Source organism: Xenopus tropicalis, chromosome 5 (genome assembly GCF_000004195.4).
Source record: "Xenopus tropicalis strain Nigerian chromosome 5, UCB_Xtro_10.0, whole genome shotgun sequence".
In the NCBI taxonomy this organism is placed as follows: Eukaryota; Metazoa; Chordata; class Amphibia; order Anura; family Pipidae; genus Xenopus; species Xenopus tropicalis.
Window position 1 is genome coordinate 102,341,167 of NC_030681.2, and position 17,999 is coordinate 102,359,165.

General features: G+C 40.1%; 2 protein-coding genes across 2 annotated transcripts in view; both read left to right on the forward strand.

Moving 5' to 3' along the window:
• Positions 1–1,570: 1,570 nt before the first annotated feature.
• Positions 1,571–2,711, forward strand: LOC116410979 (uncharacterized serine-rich protein C215.13-like). The gene is made up of 2 exons (XM_031902729.1): positions 1,571–2,075; positions 2,708–2,711. The coding sequence occupies exons 1-2, from the start codon at positions 1,633–1,635 to the stop codon at positions 2,709–2,711; spliced, it is 447 nt and encodes a 148-aa protein (XP_031758589.1). The 5' UTR covers positions 1,571–1,632.
• A 4,212-nt stretch (positions 2,712–6,923) lies between these two features.
• LOC100485319 (mucin-4) overlaps positions 6,924–17,999 on the forward strand; it is a 42,441-nt gene continuing 31,365 nt past the window's right edge. Inside the window, exons 1-7 of the mRNA XM_031902358.1 lie at positions 6,924–7,918; positions 9,306–9,431; positions 12,403–12,516; positions 12,689–12,802; positions 14,810–14,932; positions 15,733–15,866; positions 16,025–16,195. Of these exons, the coding sequence (XP_031758218.1) occupies positions 7,060–7,918; positions 9,306–9,431; positions 12,403–12,516; positions 12,689–12,802; positions 14,810–14,932; positions 15,733–15,866; positions 16,025–16,195 (1,641 nt within the window). The 5' untranslated portion in view covers positions 6,924–7,059. The remainder of the gene's footprint in view (positions 7,919–9,305; positions 9,432–12,402; positions 12,517–12,688; positions 12,803–14,809; positions 14,933–15,732; positions 15,867–16,024; positions 16,196–17,999) is intronic.

A 17,999-nucleotide genomic window follows, 5' to 3' on the forward strand; every position in this document is an offset into this window, starting at 1 on the left:
TTCAAAACACGGCCAGTGAAATGACTACTAGTATGCAGCCTTCCTCTAGCGAATTTCAAGCAGTGTCTACCATTCAGTGACTGAATCTGACACATCAAGAGGTTCCTCTCCCTCAACACCGGAGCATTTGCCTAGTTCTGCCGATGAATTATCCACAGCCTCTACCTTGCTGAGCAATCGACAACAGCTTCTGCTATCCCAACACAATCTGTACCCTCAGGAACATCTTCTACTTCAACATCTGAACCTGCAACCAGTTCTGACGTGGAAAGTATGACGCCATCTGTCACCTCATTCACTGAATCCACAAATGCTGCTACCGAAACTGTACCTATTAGCACACCCTCCTCATCATCGACCGTATCCGAAAATGCTTCCCCTGACCTCACTAGTAGCATGTCAGCAGAACCTTCAACAAACGTAATGTCGGAATCGTCATCAGCTCACCTTTTCCAAAACACGGCCAGTGAAATGACTACTAGTACACAGCCTTCCTCTAGCGAATTTCAAGCAGTGTCTATACCATCAGTGACTGAATCTGACACATCAAGAGGTTCCTCTCCCTCAACACCGGAGCATTTGCCTAGTTCTGCCGATGAATTATCCACAGCCTCTACCTTTGCTGAGCAATCGACAACAGCTTCTGCTATCCCAACACAATCTGTACCCTCAGGAACATCTTCTACTTCAACATCTGAACCTGCAACCAGTTCTGACGTGGAAAGTATGACGCCATCTGTCACCTCATTCACTGAATCCACAAATGCTGCTACCGAAACTGTACCTATTAGCACACCCTCCTCATCATCGACCTTATTCGAAAATGCTTCACCTGACCTCACTAGTAGCATGTCAGCAGAATCTTCAACAAACGTAATGTTGGGATCGTCATCAGCTCACCTTTTCCAAAACACGGCCAGTGAAATGACTACTAGTACACAGCCTTCCTCTAGCGAATTTCAAGCAGTGTCTATACCATCAGTGACTGAATCTGACACATCAAGAGGTTCCTCTCCCTCAACACCGGAGCATTTGCCTAGTTCTGCCGATGAATTATCCACAGCCTCTACCTTTGCTGAGCAATTGACAACAGCTTCTGCTATCCCAACACAATCTGTACCCTCAGGAACATCTTCTACTTCAACATCTGAACCTGCAACCAGTTCTGACGTGGAAAGTATGACGCCATCTGTCACCTCATTCACTGAATCCACAAATGCTGCTACCGAAACTGTACCTATTAGCACACCCTCCTCATCATCGACCGTATCCGAAAATGCTTCCCCTGACCTCACTAGTAGCATGTCAGCAGAAACTTCAACAAACGTAATGTCGGAATCGTCATCAGCTAAACTTTTTCAAAACACGGCCAGTGAAATGACTACTAGTACACAGCCTTCTTCTAGCGAATTTCAAGCAGTGTCTGTACCATCAGAGACTGAATCTAACACATCAAGAGGTTCTTCTCCCTCAACACCGGAGCATTTGCCTAGTTCTGCCGATGAATTATCCACAGCCTCTACCTTTGCTGAGCAATCGACAACAGCTTCTGCTATCCCAACACAATCTGAACCCTCAGGAACATCTTCTACTTCAACATCTGAACCTGCAACCAGTTCTGATGTGGAAAGTATGACGCCATCTGTCACCCAATTCACTGAGTCCACAAATACTGCTACTGAAACTGTACCTATTAGCACACCCTCCTCATCATCGACCTTATTCGAAAATGCTTCACCTGACCTCACTAGTAGCATGTCAGCAGAATCTTCAACAAACGTAATGTTGGGATCGTCATCAGCTCACCTTTTCCAAAACACGGCCAGTAAAATGACTACTAGTACACAGCCTTCCTCTAGCGAATTTCAAGCAGTGTCTATACCATCAGTGACTGAATCTGACACATCAAGAGGTTCCTCTCCCTCAACACCGGAGCATTTGCCTAGTTCTGCCGATGAATTATCCACAGCCTCTACCGTTGCTGAGCATTCGACACCAGCTTCTGCTATCCCAACACAATCTGTACCCTCAGGAACATCTTCTACTTCAACATCTGAACCTGCAACCAGTTCTGACGTGGAAAGTATGACGCCATCTGTCACCTCATTCACTGAATCCACAAATGCTGCTACCGAAACTGTACCTATTAGCACACCCTCCTCATCATCGACCTTATTCGAAAATGCTTCACCTGACCTCACTAGTAGCATGTCAGCAGAATCTTCAACAAACGTAATGTTGGGATCGTCATCAGCTCACCTTTTCCAAAACACGGCCAGTGAAATGACTACTAGTACACAGCCTTCCTCTAGCGAATTTCAAGCAGTGTCTGTACCATCAGAGACTGAATCTGACACATCAAGAGGTTCCTCTCCCTCAACACCGGAGCATTTGCCTAGTTCTGCCGATGAATTATCCACAGCCTCTACCTTTGCTGAGCAATCGACAACAGCTTCTGCTATCCCAACACAATCTGAACCCTCAGGAACATCTTCTACTTCAACATCTGAACCTGCAACCAGTTCTGACGTGGAAAGTATGACGCCATCTGTCACCTCATTCACTGAATCCACAAATGCTGCTACCGAAACTGTACCTATTAGCACACCCTCCTCATCATTGACCGTATCCGAAAATGCTTCCCCTGACCTCACTAGTAGCATGTCAGCAGAACTTTCAACAAACGTAATGTCGGAATCGTCATCAGCTAAACTTTTTCAAAACACGGCCAGTGAAATGACTACCAGTATGCAGCCTTCCTCTAGCGAATTTCAAGCAGTGTCTACAATTTCATTGACTGAATCTGACACATCAAGAGGTTCCTCTCCCTCAACACCGGAGCATTTGCCTAGTTCTGCCGATGAATTATCCACAGCCTCTACCTTTGCTGAGCAATCGACAACAGCTTCTGCTATCCCAACACAATCTGAACCCTCAGGAACATCTTCTACTTCAACATCTGAACCTGCAACCAGTTCTGACGTGGAAAGTATGACGCCATCTGTCACCTCATTCACTGAATCCACAAATGCTGCTACCGAAACTGTACCTATTAGCACACCCTCCTCATCATTGACCGTATCCGAAAATGCTTCCCCTGACCTCACTAGTAGCATGTCAGCAGAACTTTCAACAAACGTAATGTCGGAATCGTCATCAGCTAAACTTTTTCAAAACACGGCCAGTGAAATGACTACCAGTATGCAGCCTTCCTCTAGCGAATTTCAAGGAGTGTCTACAATTTCATTGACTGAATCTGACACATCAAGAGGTTCCTCTCCCTCAACACCGGAGCATTTGCCTAGTTCTGCCGATGAATTATCCACAGCCTCTACCTTTGCTGAGCATTCGACACCAGCTTCTGCTATCCCAACACAATCTGTACCCTCAGGAACATCTTCTACTTCAACATCTGAACCTGCAACCAGTTCTGCCGTGGAAAGTATGACGCCATCTGTCACCTCATTCACTGAATCCACAAATGCTGCTACCGAAACTGTACCTATTAGCACACCCTCCTCATCCTCGACCTTATTCGAAAATGCTTCACCTGACCTCACTAGTAGCATGTCAGCAGAATCTTCAACAAACGTAATGTTGGGATCGTCATCAGCTCACCTTTTCCAAAACACGGCCAGTGAAATGACAACTAGTACACAGCCTTCCTCTAGCGAATTTCAAGCAGTGTCTATACCATCAGTGACTGAATCTGACACATCAAGAGGTTCCTCTCCCTCAACACCGGAGCATTTGCCTAGTTCTGCCGATGAATTATCCACAGCCTCTACCTTTGCTGAGCAATCGACACCAGCTTCTGCTATCCCAACACAATCTGTACCCTCAGGAACATCTTCTACTTCAACATCTGAACCTGCAACCAGTTCTGACGTGGAAAGTATGACTCCATCTGTCACCTCATTCACTGAATCCACAAATGCTGCTACCGAAACTGTACCTATTAGCACACCCTCCTCATCATCGACCGTATCCGAAAATGCTTCCCCTGACCTTACTAGTAGCATGTCAGCAGAACCTTCAACAAACGTAATGTCGGAATCGTCATCAGCTAAACTTTTTCAAAACACGGCCAGTGAAATGACTACTAGTATGCAGCCTTCCTCTAGCGAATTTCAAGGAGTGTCTACAATTTCAGTGACTGAATCTGACACATCAAGAGGTTCCTCTCCCTCAACACCGGAGCATTTGCCTAGTTCTGCCGATGAATTATCCACAGCCTCTACCGTTGCTGAGCATTCGACACCAGCTTCTGCTATCCCAACACAATCTGTACCCTCAGGAACATCTTCTACTTCAACATCTGAACCTGCAACCAGTTCTGACGTGGAAAGTATGACGCCATCTGTCACCTCATTCACTGAATCCACAAATGCTGCTACCGAAACTGTACCTATTAGCACACCCTCCTCATCATCGACCTTATTCGAAAATGCTTCACCTGACCTCACTAGTAGCATGTCAGCAGAATCTTCAACAAACGTAATGTTGGGATCGTCATCAGCTCACCTTTTCCAAAACACGGCCAGTGAAATGACTACTAGTACACAGCCTTCCTCTAGCGAATTTCAAGCAGTGTCTATACCATCAGTGACTGAATCTGACACATCAAGAGGTTCCTCTCCCTCAACACCGGAGCATTTGCCTAGTTCTGTCCATGAATTATCCACAGCCTCTATCTTTGCTGAGCAATCGACAACAGCTTCTGCTATCCCAACACAATCTGTACCCTCAGGAACATCTTCTACTTCAACATCTGAACCTGCAACCAGTTCTGACGTGGAAAGTATTACGCCATCTGTCACCTCATTCACTGAATCCACAAATGCTGCTACCGAAACTGTACCTTTTAGCACACCCTCCTCATCATCGACCGTATCTGAAAATGCTTCCCCTGACCTCACTAGTAGCATGTCAGCAGAACCTTCAACAAACGTAATGTCGGAATCGTCATCAGCTAAACTTTTTCAAAACACGGCCAGTAAAATGACAACTAGTACACAGCCTTCCTCTAGCGAATTTCAAGCAGTGTCTATACCATCAGTGACTGAATCTGACACATCAAGAGGTTCCTCTCCCTCAACACCGGAGCATTTGCCTAGTTCTGTCCATGAATTATCCACAGCCTCTATCTTTGCTGAGCAATCGACAACAGCTTCTGCTATCCCAACACAATCTGTACCCTCAGGAACATCTTCTACTTCAACATCTGAACCTGCAACCAGTTCTGACGTGGAAAGTATGACGCCATCTGTCACCTCATTCACTGAATCCACAAATGCTGCTACCGAAACTGTACCTTTTAGCACACCCTCCTCATCATCGACCGTATCCGAAAATGCTTCCCCTGACCTCACTAGTAGCATGTCAGCAGAACCTTCAACAAACGTAATGTCGGAATCGTCATCAGCTAAACTTTTTCAAAACACGGCCAGTAAAATGACAACTAGTACACAGCCTTCCTCTAGCGAATTTCAAGCAGTGTCTATACCATCAGGGACTGAATCTGACACATCAAGAGGTTCCTCTCCCTCAACACCGGAGTATTTCCCTGGTTCTGCCGATGAATTATCCACAGCCTCTACCTTTGCTGAGCAATCGACAACAGCTTCTGCTATCCCAACACAATCTGTACCCTCAGGGACATCTTCTACTTCAACATCTGAACCTGCATCCAGTTCTGATGTGGATAATATGACGCCATCTGTCACCTCATTCACTGAATCCACAAATGCTGCTACCGAAACTGTACCTATTAGCACACCCTCCTCATCATCGACCTTATCCGAAAATGCTTCCCCTGACCTTACTAGTAGCATGTCAGCAGAACCTTCAACAATCGTATTGTCGGAATCGTCATCAGCTAAACTTTTTCAAAACACGGCCAGTGAAATTACTACTAGTATGCAGCCTTCCTCTAGCGAATTTCAAGCAGTGTCTACAATTTCAGTTACTGAATCTGACACATCAAGAGGTTCCTCTCCCTCAACACCGGAGCATTTGCCTAGTTCTGCCGATGAATTATCCACAGCCTCTACCGTTGCTGAGCATTCGACACCAGCTTCTGCTATCCCAACACAATCTGTACCCTCAGGAACATCTTCTACTTCAACATCTGAACCTGCAACCAGTTCTGACGTGGAAAGTATGACGCCATCTGTCACCTCATTCACTGAATCCACAAATGCTGCTACCGAAACTGTACCTATTAGCACACCCTCCTCATCATCGACCTTATTCGAAAATGCTTCACCTGACCTCACTAGTAGCATGTCAGCAGAATCATCAACAAACGTAATGTTGGGATCGTCATCAGCTCACCTTTTCCAAAACACGGCCAGTGAAATGACTACTAGTACACAGCCTTCCTCTAGCGAATTTCAAGCAGTGTCTATACCATCAGTGACTGAATCTGACACATCAAGAGGTTCCTCTCCCTCAACACCGGAGCATTTGCCTAGTTCTGCCGATGAATTATCCACAGCCTCTACCTTTGCTGAGCAATCGACAACAGCTTCTGCTATCCCAACACAATCTGTACCCTCAGGAACATCTTCTACTTCAACATCTGAACCTGCAACCAGTTCTGACGTGGAAAGTATGACGCCATCTGTCACCTCATTCACTGAATCCACAAATGCTGCTACCGAAACTGTACCTATTAGCACACCCTCCTCATCATCGACCGTATCCGAAAATGCTTCCCCTGACCTCACTAGTAGCATGTCAGCAGAACCTTCAACAAACGTAATGTCGGAATCGTCATCAGCTAAACTTTTTCAAAACACGGCCAGTGAAATGACTACTAGTACGCAGCCTTCCTCTAGCGAATTTCAAGCAGTGTCTATACCATCAGTGACTGAATCTGACACATCAAGAGGTTTCTCTCCCTCAACACCGGAGCATTTGCCTAGTTCTTCCAATGAATTATCCACAGCCTCTTCCTTTGCTGAGCAATCGACAATAGCTTCTGCTATCCCAACACAAACTGAACTCTCAGGAACATCTTCTTCTTCAATATCTGAAATTGCAAATAGTTCTTCCATGGAAAGTATGAAACCATCTGTCACCTCATTCTCTGAATCCACCAATGCTGCTACGGGAACTTTAACAATTAATACACCCTCCTCATCATCGACCTTATCCTATACTGCTTCACCTGACCTCACTAGTCGGATGTCAGCAGAATCTTCAACAAATGTTATATCGGAATTGTCATCAGCTAACCTTTTCCAAAACACTTCCAGTGAAATGATTACTAGTACACAGCCTTCCTCTAGCCAATTTCAAGCAGCGTCTACACTTTCAGTGACTGAATCTGACACATCAAGAGATTACTCTCCTTCAACACCAGAGCATTTGCCTAGTTCTGCCGATGAATTATCCACAGTCTCTGCCTTTGCTGAGCAATCGACAACAGCTACTGATATGTCCATGCTTTCTTCTTCTACCATATCCCAAAGTTATCCTTCTCAGTGGAGGGGCAGTGTGCCATTTTCAACAGACAAGCATTTGGTTACAACTCTGACTTCAACCACGGAATCTGAAACTCCTAAAAGCACCTCTTTCTCATCACTAGACTATTTTACTATCTCCCCAACTAAACCGTCCACAGACTCTAACTCACCAGCCGAACAATCAAGTGTCTATATATCTTCTGCATTACAAAGTATTGGTCCATCAACTACTGTAGCACAGGGCAACACATCTGATTTGACAAGCAGTGTGTCTTTTCCCAGCCTTGAAAATACTGCTAGCACTTTATCGACTCCAGCACAATCTGAACCTTCAGGAACATATTCTTCCTCAATATCCCAAAGCTCTCCTTCTCTGTGGAGCAGCAATGTGCTGTTTTCAACAGTTGAAGCGTCCACAGGCTCTACCTCACTTGCTGAAAATTCAGGTAGATATTTATCTTTCTATATTTTTCTCAATCCTATGGAACTGTACCCCCTGTGAAATTTTTATTATCTGCCAGTCTTCTTGTGATTTTTCAAGTAGTTACTCATTTATTCTTTTAATTTAACCATTACCACTTTTACTAATGAAATTTCTTCATTTTCTTCTACATTCTGTCATCTAGAAAATATTTTGCATATTCTATAATGCCCTAACTGACATTCACATCTTTGTCATCTTTTTCTTTTAAAAGTGACATATTTTACTTGGCAATTGGTCAGTCTATTCACACTAATTTACACTAATGGGCAGATTTATCAAAAATTGAGTGGGCATTTTTTGTTGATTTGCGAAAAAACGTAGTAAAAATACACAAACTCAAATATTTTTGTTTACCTTTTTGAAACCTTGAATTGCCATATGTATTAATGTACAAAAATGTGAAAAGTCACAAGACAAACCCCACAATTAAAGTCAGGCTTCCATTGAAGTCAATGGATATAGTGTCTTGAATTTATATTTATTTATTTTCCCAATTCATTAAAACATCTAAGATGTTCATTCCTACTGAAAATAGGATAAATTTAATAAACTAATGTTTGATGGGAAAAAATGAAAAGTCCCTTATGTTTGTTGAGTTTTTTTTCGTGTTCAGTGCTTTTTTTAATACATCTTGAATTTTGATAAATTGAAACATTATGAAGCCAAATTTATTAAATTAGTTACTTTACATTACTTTTGTTTCCTTTCCTTTTATAACAAAGGAATAGGTAATCAGGCAAGAATAAATTTTTTTTTTTTAAAAAATAAATACTTTGTATTGCTTTTGAACAACCTCCAATGTTTGTACCAAATGGCTATAAGGATTATTTTCTCACTTAGCTTAAAGCACCCCTTTTGGATAACTCTTAATACATCTGTACTTTTTTCTAAATTTGGTAAAACTTTTAATGTTTTTCATAAAGTGTGCCATTTTTTTTTTTCTTTTCTTGTAAAGCAAATTAATTGGTATGCCAGGGAGTTCTGCAGGGACTTTAGCCACACATGTCTTGCTTATCCTAGCCTATTGTGTGGCATTCATGCTATAGCTAGAATTGTTTCCTATACTGAAGGCAACCATGTCTACTGTGCCTTATACAGTATTTACAGCAAGGCAAAGATCAGGGACCAGACAGTGGCTCTTGGACTGTCTTTTTACTATGTACTCAAATTACTAAATTGAATCTTTAAAAAAGTGTAGCCTTTCAAAACCCATAAACCTGTGGAGCTCAATTAACGTCACCACTTGGCTGCCCCTTTACCTATAAAGGAAGTGTCAGGTTATTTAATATTGCTTTTACTTTATTATGTCTTTACTAACAAAAATGGGAATATATTTTGAATTTTTCTAGGTACATCATCTACGTCATCAAGAATATTAACACCAAATAATACAACTACTTTACCCACTACCGTGACTAGTGTGCTTACAACTACTAAACCAAATAATATCACTTCTACCAATGTGACAGATAAAGGTAAAAAAAATACATGCTTTAACAACAGTCAGAAAACGAATGTATGTATGTATATTTTTATTTATAAAGCGCTACTTATGTACACAGCGCTGTACAGTAGAATACATTAATACAAACAGGGGGTTAATAAGATAATAGATAAATACAAAGTATAGCAATAAATACAAATAAATACAAGATACAGTAACAGTTGCAATAAGTTAAGAGTCAAAGACACAAGAGGATGGAGGTCCCTGCCCCGTAGAGCTTACAATCTATATGGGAGGGGTAATACAATATAAGTGCTGATTCCCAGATCAGGTGCTGGGCGAGTGCTCCAAAAGGTAGTCTTTTAGTTTGGTTTTAAAAAGACTGAGAGAGGATTCTCTCCGGAGGAAATCAGGGAGGGCATTCCAGATGTAAGGGGCAGCAAGGCAGAAGGGTTTAAGGCGGGAAACAGCAGTTGTAGTGGGGGGCGCAGCCAAGCGATTGCTCTGCGAGGAACGAAGGAGTCGGACAGGGACGTACGGAGACACAAGGGAAGAGATGTAGTGAGGAGCAGAGGAATGGAGGGCTTTGAAGGTTAAGAGAAGAAGTTTGTAAGATATTCTTTGTTTAATAGGAAGCCACGATAAGGCCTTTAGCAGGGGAGGGGCCTGAACTCTCCTGGATGAGAGGAGGAGAATTCTGGCAGCAGTATTTAATATAGACTGTAGGGGGGAAAGATGGGAGTTAGGGAGGCCGGTTAATAGCAGGTTGCAGTAGTCCAGTCGGGATAGGATGAGGGCATGCATGAGCAGCCTAGCTGTTGCAGTAGAGAGAAAGGGACGGATTTTGGCAATATTGCGTAAGAAAAAGTGACAGGTTTTGACAGTGGAGTTAATGTGGTCAGAAAAGGAGAGACTGGAGTCAAAGATCACCCCCAAACAGCGTGCCGAATTGACAGGGTTGATGAGGGTGCCTTCAATAGAGATAGAAAAGGGGGGGGTAAGACCAGGCTTAGGCGGAAAGATCATTAGTTCAGTTTTTGTTAGGTTCAATTTGAGATGGCGTTGGTTCATCCAATTAGAGATAGCCAGGAGGCAGTTAGAGATTTGAGTCTCAGTTTCAACTGTTAACGAAGGGGTCGACAGATAAATTTGGATATCATCAGCATACAGATGGTATTTGAAGCCAAATGAACGGATAAGATCTCCCAAGGACAGCGTGTAAAGGGAGAACAACAACAGCCCAAGTACAGAGCCTTGGGGTACCCCCACATTAAGAGGTACTGGAGATGAGGTTTTGTTAGCATAGGAGACAGTGAAAGAGCGGTTAGAGAGGTAGGAAGAGATCCAGGATGCAGCCTGACTGCGGAGACCAGTCGAATGCAGAATTTGCATCAGGAGTGCAAATGCTAAGGAAGGAAGTCTTCCACACTTTAGTCGTGTAAACATCACTACCTAGAATCAAGCATGCATTTCTTATCACACTACTCTAATAACCCAGTGTCATGATACTGGCAATTCTCTACAGATTTTTTTTAGATTACTTTGTGGAAAATGCCATACCCATGGTAATTGTCTCATCGCTTTTTGCCAAAAACTTATGTATAAAAATAATCAAAACAGGTTTTCTTGTAACTTACATTTTTATTGTCTTTTTGAGAAAATCTTATTGAAGCCTTTTGTACAGTTAGTCATACATGTCTCATTAGGCACTGCAGAGGCATGGTTATAGATTAGCATAGGAAACTATCAGTTATACACAGAGCATAAGGAATCTAAACCAGCATCTCAGAGCCTTGTCAGTTATGTATTGCCCTGTGTGTGGGAGTATAGGTAATTAACAACAGGAAACACAAAGAAAAATAAAAAACAGTAACTTCAGAGAAGACACTTGACTGCAGCTTGGTAATGTACATAGATCCATGGTTAATGGTTAAGAGTAGTTCCCAGGAAAACCAAACTTTAAGGAATTTTATTCTGCACTCGTGCCAAACTGTATTCAAATTGTGTAATAGCATTGACCCTCTGTTTCACTAATCACTATAACATTTCATTCTCATACTGCTCATACAGTGTTCAAAGAAGATTTGTACTTTGTACTTTAGCTACATGTCCATGAAGGTTAGCTTACCTCCAACAGTGAAAAAAACACGGGTAATGTAACCTATAAGAAACATTAGGGTTGATTCACTAAAGTGCGCTAAAACAAGTGCTAATTATAGCATGCTGTAAAAATTAACGCATTCAGTTGCGCACTATTTAACGCACGCGATATGCGTCTTAACGCATGCGATAATACTTTAGCGAATTGCGCATTTTTTTCGCGTCAATTTTAACACAAAAAAGTATGCAATAAGCGTTATCGTGAATCAACCCTATTGTTTTTTTTTCATAAGTCTGTCCTAATCCTATCAAAAATTAATGGTTACCACTATTAGTAAAAGAGTCTCGGGGCAATTTAAGAACGCTTTGATTTTTTTTTTCGTCAATACTCCAAAAAATCTGATTTCAACAATTTGCCAGCTAAAACTTGCCAAGATCATGTAGAAGTCAATAGCAGATGCCCCTTCCCTTCCCTGGAGAATCCTTCTTTCCTTTGAAACTTTATAGGTTTTTGGATTTTTGACGCTGGGAAAAAAGTTGCACTTTCGTGACTTTTCTGTGACTTTTTCCTGTGCTGACTTTTTTCAGTTCAGACTTATAAATGTAAGACATTTGTGGGAAATGAGTTTATTCAAATGTTTAAAAATAAAAAATGAGAAATGTAAAAGTTTTAGTATATCTTTTCTCAGTGTCAAATATTCCCATCTTATAAATATAACTTAATTAATAAGTACATCCTGTTTTTCCCAAAACATTTGTGTATTTTGGAAGCATATAAAACAATTTACATCCACACATTGATCAATAAGGTCATGAAAGTGAAACATTATAATATTTATAATGTAATTTTTACATTTCTGTGCAAAACAAGAAGTGAATGTCTTCTGTAATGTGTCTTGCAGATATATATCAATGTCTAAGCAGTCCCTGTAGGAATGGTGCCACATGCACAATTATGGGGAACTCTTTCTCCTGCCTATGCCTTCCTGGATATACTGGAAAACTGTGTCAAATTGGTAAGTTAAAAGCACTCCAAATGTCCCAGTCTGAGCCTTTAGAAGGATTAATATCAGCATATTGACTATTAACTGTAATATATCAAAAATGGATTTCTAAAAAAAAAAAAAAAAACTAATTCATGATCAAAACCCTGTGCCAGTGTAAAAAAAAATAAAATTTATTTTTTAGATATTGATGACTGTGCTAGTAATCCTTGTTGCAATGGAGGAGTCTGCATAGACAGAGTTAACAATTTTTCCTGTCAATGTCAGAAGGGATGGCAGGGCAACAATTGTAGCCAAGGTGAGTAGAGCTTCCCAAATGTGGTGCAACATTCTATAGTACTAACAATGCTAGATTTCAGTTTTACTAAAAAACGCATTAAGGTTGATTCACTTAAAGGGCCTGATTCACTAAAGGGCGATAAAAATGATTGCACGCTTTTTCGCGTTAAAAAACGCAAAATAATTTGCGCGCGATTCACCATAGTATTATCGCGTGCGAAAAATCGCCATTTTCGCATGGGTTATTTCTCGCACTAGTTTTACCGTTTTGCATTAATTTCCGCGCTGAAAAGAATACGATCGCATGATTCACTATAACTTTTGCGCGCTAAATATCGCATTCGGCTATGCGAAAATGAACACCTACTACAGGCAGGCGAAAAATTATACAAAAGTACAGTAAATGATTTTTTGCAATAAAATATGGACAGTGTTATTTATTCAAGTATGTGTTTCCTCCTAGAGTGACGCAGCCGCCAGTTTGCAGCGAAATGTTCAATTTTAATACAGTAATTTTCTGCAAGTATTGGCGTGTATGGCTAACATGGCGTGCGTTCATTTGCGCGACTATTTCTATTTGGCTACAAGTGATGAAATGTTTCGCAAGGCATGGATTCGCAGCGAATTTTTGGACGTGCGTTGAATTTTTTTCGCGGCAGATTTTTTCATGCGTTTCTCAAAACATTCCGCCAATGGCAAAACGCATGAAAAAATTTGCCACGCAAAAATTCACCGCACATCCAAAAATTTATACAAGCATCAAAAAATAATAGTCACAGCAACAATTTTTTTGCCCGCACAACATTTTTGCCGTTTCGTGGATCTTTAGAAAGATTTGCTAATTTTTCACTAAAGATAACCAGAACACATTTGCTCATCACTAGTGGCTACTATTTATAAGCATCTACTATTTATATGCTACCATTTATATGTGGCTAATATTTATATACATCATTTATATGCGGCAACAATTTTTATACACTATTTCTATGCTACCATTCATATGCGGTGATTATTCGCGTAATTTAGCGCATGTACCGGCAAATACCGCATTGAAATAGTCTTTTCGCAAGTTAAATAACGCATGCAATATCGCGCGTAAAAAAGCGCGAGTATGCTTATAGTGAATTGTGCGAAAAATCGCCAAAATTAAGACGCGGTAAAAATTTTAGCGCACAATAAAAATAGCGCACGTTTTATTGCCCTTTAGTGAATCAGGCCCAAAGTGTGTTAAAACATGCACTATTTATAGCATGCGTTAAAATTTTATCGTGTCTAATTTTCCAAGTTTTAATGCACTATTCAATAAAAGTATATTTGCGTTAATTTAGACGTAATGCTGTGTGCGTTATTTCGCGAAGACTATTTTCATGTGGTATTTCACGCAACGTGTGCTAATGAACGCAACACGCTACTTGGCGCGCGCGCCAATTAACGCACGTGCACTACTTTTCGCGCACACGCCATATTAGCCATACACAGCATTACGCTTGTAAAACTACTTTTTTTTAAAATGACCATTTCCCTGCAAACTGGAGGCTGCATCACTCTAGGGCCAACACATACTTGAATAAATCACACTGCAAAGTCCATGTTGTGTTGCCAAAAGCTCATGAACTGTACTTTTCTATAATTACTGCCAGGCCCAAGTTGGTGTTCGCATAGACTAATGCGATATTTAGCGCGCCTAAGTGTTTGTGAATCATGTGTTAGTATTATTTCTGCGTGAGAATTAACGCAATGCGGTAAAATTAATGCATTCGGTTGTGCGCTATTTAACGCATGCAATATGCGACTTAACGCATGCCATAATACTTTTGCGAATCGCGCATTTTTTGCACGCCAATTTTAACGCAAAAAAGCATGCAATAAGCGTTATCGCACTTTAGTGAATCAACCCTAATGTATTAATAGGGCACTTCTCTAATATTTTAAGAATTTCAAATATCAAAGATCATGTATGCAGTACTAACAGACTGACCTCTTTTTTCATCAATGTAGTTAATAAAACATTTTCTTATTATAGATATGAATGAATGTTCTCTGGATTCCAGTAATTGTGATCCTAATGCTGAATGCATCAATACTTTGGGCTCATACATTTGTAACTGTAAGGAAGGATATAAGGGAAACGGCATTAACTGCAAAGGTAAATATATGTCACTCAAATTGTATGGACCTGCTTTTCAGCTTATTCTCCTTGCCATGCCATCAACTAAATGCAACTTAATATTCAATGCTTTGGCTTTGTGATTAGAGAAACTAACTATCCAGATGTAAATTTCCCTATATACAATAATTTATTACATTTTAATATAATACACTTAAATATAGAGAATGCACCTAAAATTAAACCTAATTAGAAATTAGACGTAAGCTCATGTTTGCTGCATAATAAATATCCATAGAACCGCTAATATATCTGGGATAATTTCAACCACACACAAAGGACTCATTTTTTACTCAAGCTATGAAGTAAAAAGTAAAACGAAGTATTCCCCAAACAGTAGTAGGGATTTCTAGGCAACCATCTTCAGGTTTGGCAAAACAATAAAAGACCCATCTTTCCAAAGGGCAGAATCACTGTCAACACAACGTTATCATTTTTTTATTTCATTCCAAATCCTTTTTTTTTTTTTTTTAATTTTAGCACAAAGTTTGCTAAAAATGAAAAATAGAAACATTTTTGACAAGGGTTGTAGGAATGAAATGAGTAAAAAAAGAACTATGTGGTGTTGGAATTATTATTTAATAGTTCTTGTAATGGTTTATATTGTATACTGTTGAAACTGAGGTAGCCAACCCCATACTAGAGAATAGGCAATGAATAGTTTCTTTATCCTATAGATCTTTATTAATTATGGTTGTAAACTGTGGATTTAAACTGTGACATGGATATTTAAACCATACAATTTAAAATAAGTGTTAACATTTATTTCCCTCACCTAGAAATTCGTCTGTTCCCTTACGGTCCTGCAACCAATGACAGTAAAGCAACCAAACTTTCTAAAGACTTTTCTTCTCCGCTGATCAGTATTTCTATAGGATTCCCATTTGAGTCTGCATTCTACAATAAGCTTTTTGTAAGTATACATTACAGGTGGTTCTGAAAGCTGCTGGTAGTACAACAATGGCATAATAAAGCCTAATAATAACACCTTTTTCAAATACACAATGCACCATAAAAATAACGTTAATCACTTAATGCTTCTGCCTTGTAACTTTTCTTTGTATTTCACAGTTTACAGATAATGGCGTCATCATATTTCAACGAAATCTTTATGATACTGCTTATGTACTGAGTTATCCATATACAAGTTTTGAAAGTTATGACACTTTCACACCGCCTGTGATTGCAGCTTTCTGGGCTGATGCAGACTTTTCAGGAGGCATTGGAGAGCTGTATTACAAGGTAGAATTAAACACCCCTTCCTATACAGTATTTGTCTTTTATCATTCGCATTTTACAAGGAATATTGGTTAAACATGTGCTATACTGGCCTCTCGGCAGGACATGGTTTCCCCAGATACTAAACTACCTGCCCAATCTGTTATATTCAACACTGGCCTTTCGGCAGTACAGGCCCCCTACTAGAAACAATGCTACTTACTCTCTTTGCTATGTTATGTTTACCATTGTTTCTCATATATAGTGATGGGCGAAATGTTTCACCAAACATGGATTTGCAGTGAATTTCTACATTTCGCCATTGGCAGACTTTTTTGCAAAACGGATGAAAAAATTTGCAGCAGAAAAATTTGCTGCGTGTCCAAAAATTGTCACCCATGTAAAAAAAATGTTGCCTGCGTCAAAAGAATTGTTGCCTGTGTCAAAAGAATTGTCAAAGTATATTTGCGTTAATTTAGACGTAATGCTGTGTGCGTTATTTCGCGAAGACTATTTTCATTCGGTATTTCACGCAACGTGTGCTAATTAACGCAACACGCTACTTGTCGCGCGCCAATTAACGCACGTGCACTACTTTTCGCGCACACGCCATATTAGCCATACACAGCATTACGCTTGTAAAACTACTTTTTTTGAAAATGACCATTTCCCTGCAAACTGGAGGCTACATCACTCTAGGGCCAACACAGACTAGAATAAATCACACTGCAAAGTCCATATTGTGTTGCCAAAAGCTCATTAACTGTACTTTTCTATAATTACTGCCTGGCCCAAGTAGGTGTTCGCATAGACTAATGCGATATTTAGCGTGCCTAAGTGTTTGTGAATCATGTGTTAGTATTATTTCTGCACGAGAATTAACGCAATGCAGTAAAATTTGCTGCGTGTCCAAAAATTGTCACCCATGTAAAAAAAATGTTGCCTGCATCAAAAGAATTGTTGCCAGTGTCAAAAGAATTGTCGCACATCAAAAGAATTATCGCGGGCGACAATTTTTTTGACATGCAAAATTTTCACCGTTTCACAAATTTTTCGCCGTTTCAAGAATCTTTTAAAAGATTTGCAAATTTTTCGGCGAAGCCAAACGGGACAGATTCGCTCATCACTCACTACTTATATACAAATGAAGCCAGCAAGTTTTTACATTTTGTCTTACCATGTCCAGACACCATTTTTTGAGTGTTAGATACTGCCTCTAGATGGTGATAGAGTGCAAATATTTGCCAGCAAAACACAATAGAAAAGCTCATAGACCAATGCTGGTATTTTTTTTCCCTGTGTTAAAGAAACAGTAACACCAAAAAATGAAAGAGCTTTAATGTAATAAAAATATAATGCACTGTTGCCCTGCACTGGTAAAACTGGTGTGTTTGCTACAGTAACACTACTATAATTTATATAATAAGCTGCTGTGTAGCCCTGGGGGCAGCCATTCAAGCTGGAAAAAAGGAGAAAAGGCACAGGTTACATAGCAAATAACAGATAAGTTCTGTAGAATACAATAGTGTTTTATCTGTTATCTGCTATGTGCCTGTGCCTTTTCTCCTTTGAATGGCTGCCCCCATGGCTACATAGCAGCTTATTTATATAAATTATAGTAGACTTTCTGAAGTAAACACACAACTTTTACCAGTGCAGGGCAGCAGCACATTATATTTTAGTTACTTTTATACACTTTCATTTTTTGGTGTTACTGTTCCTTTAACTGGAAGAGATATAATGCAACAACATGATAAAGGAACTTGGTAGCATCTGTACTTTGAGTTTTACCTATTAAACCACTATTAAATATACGCTATAAAAAGAT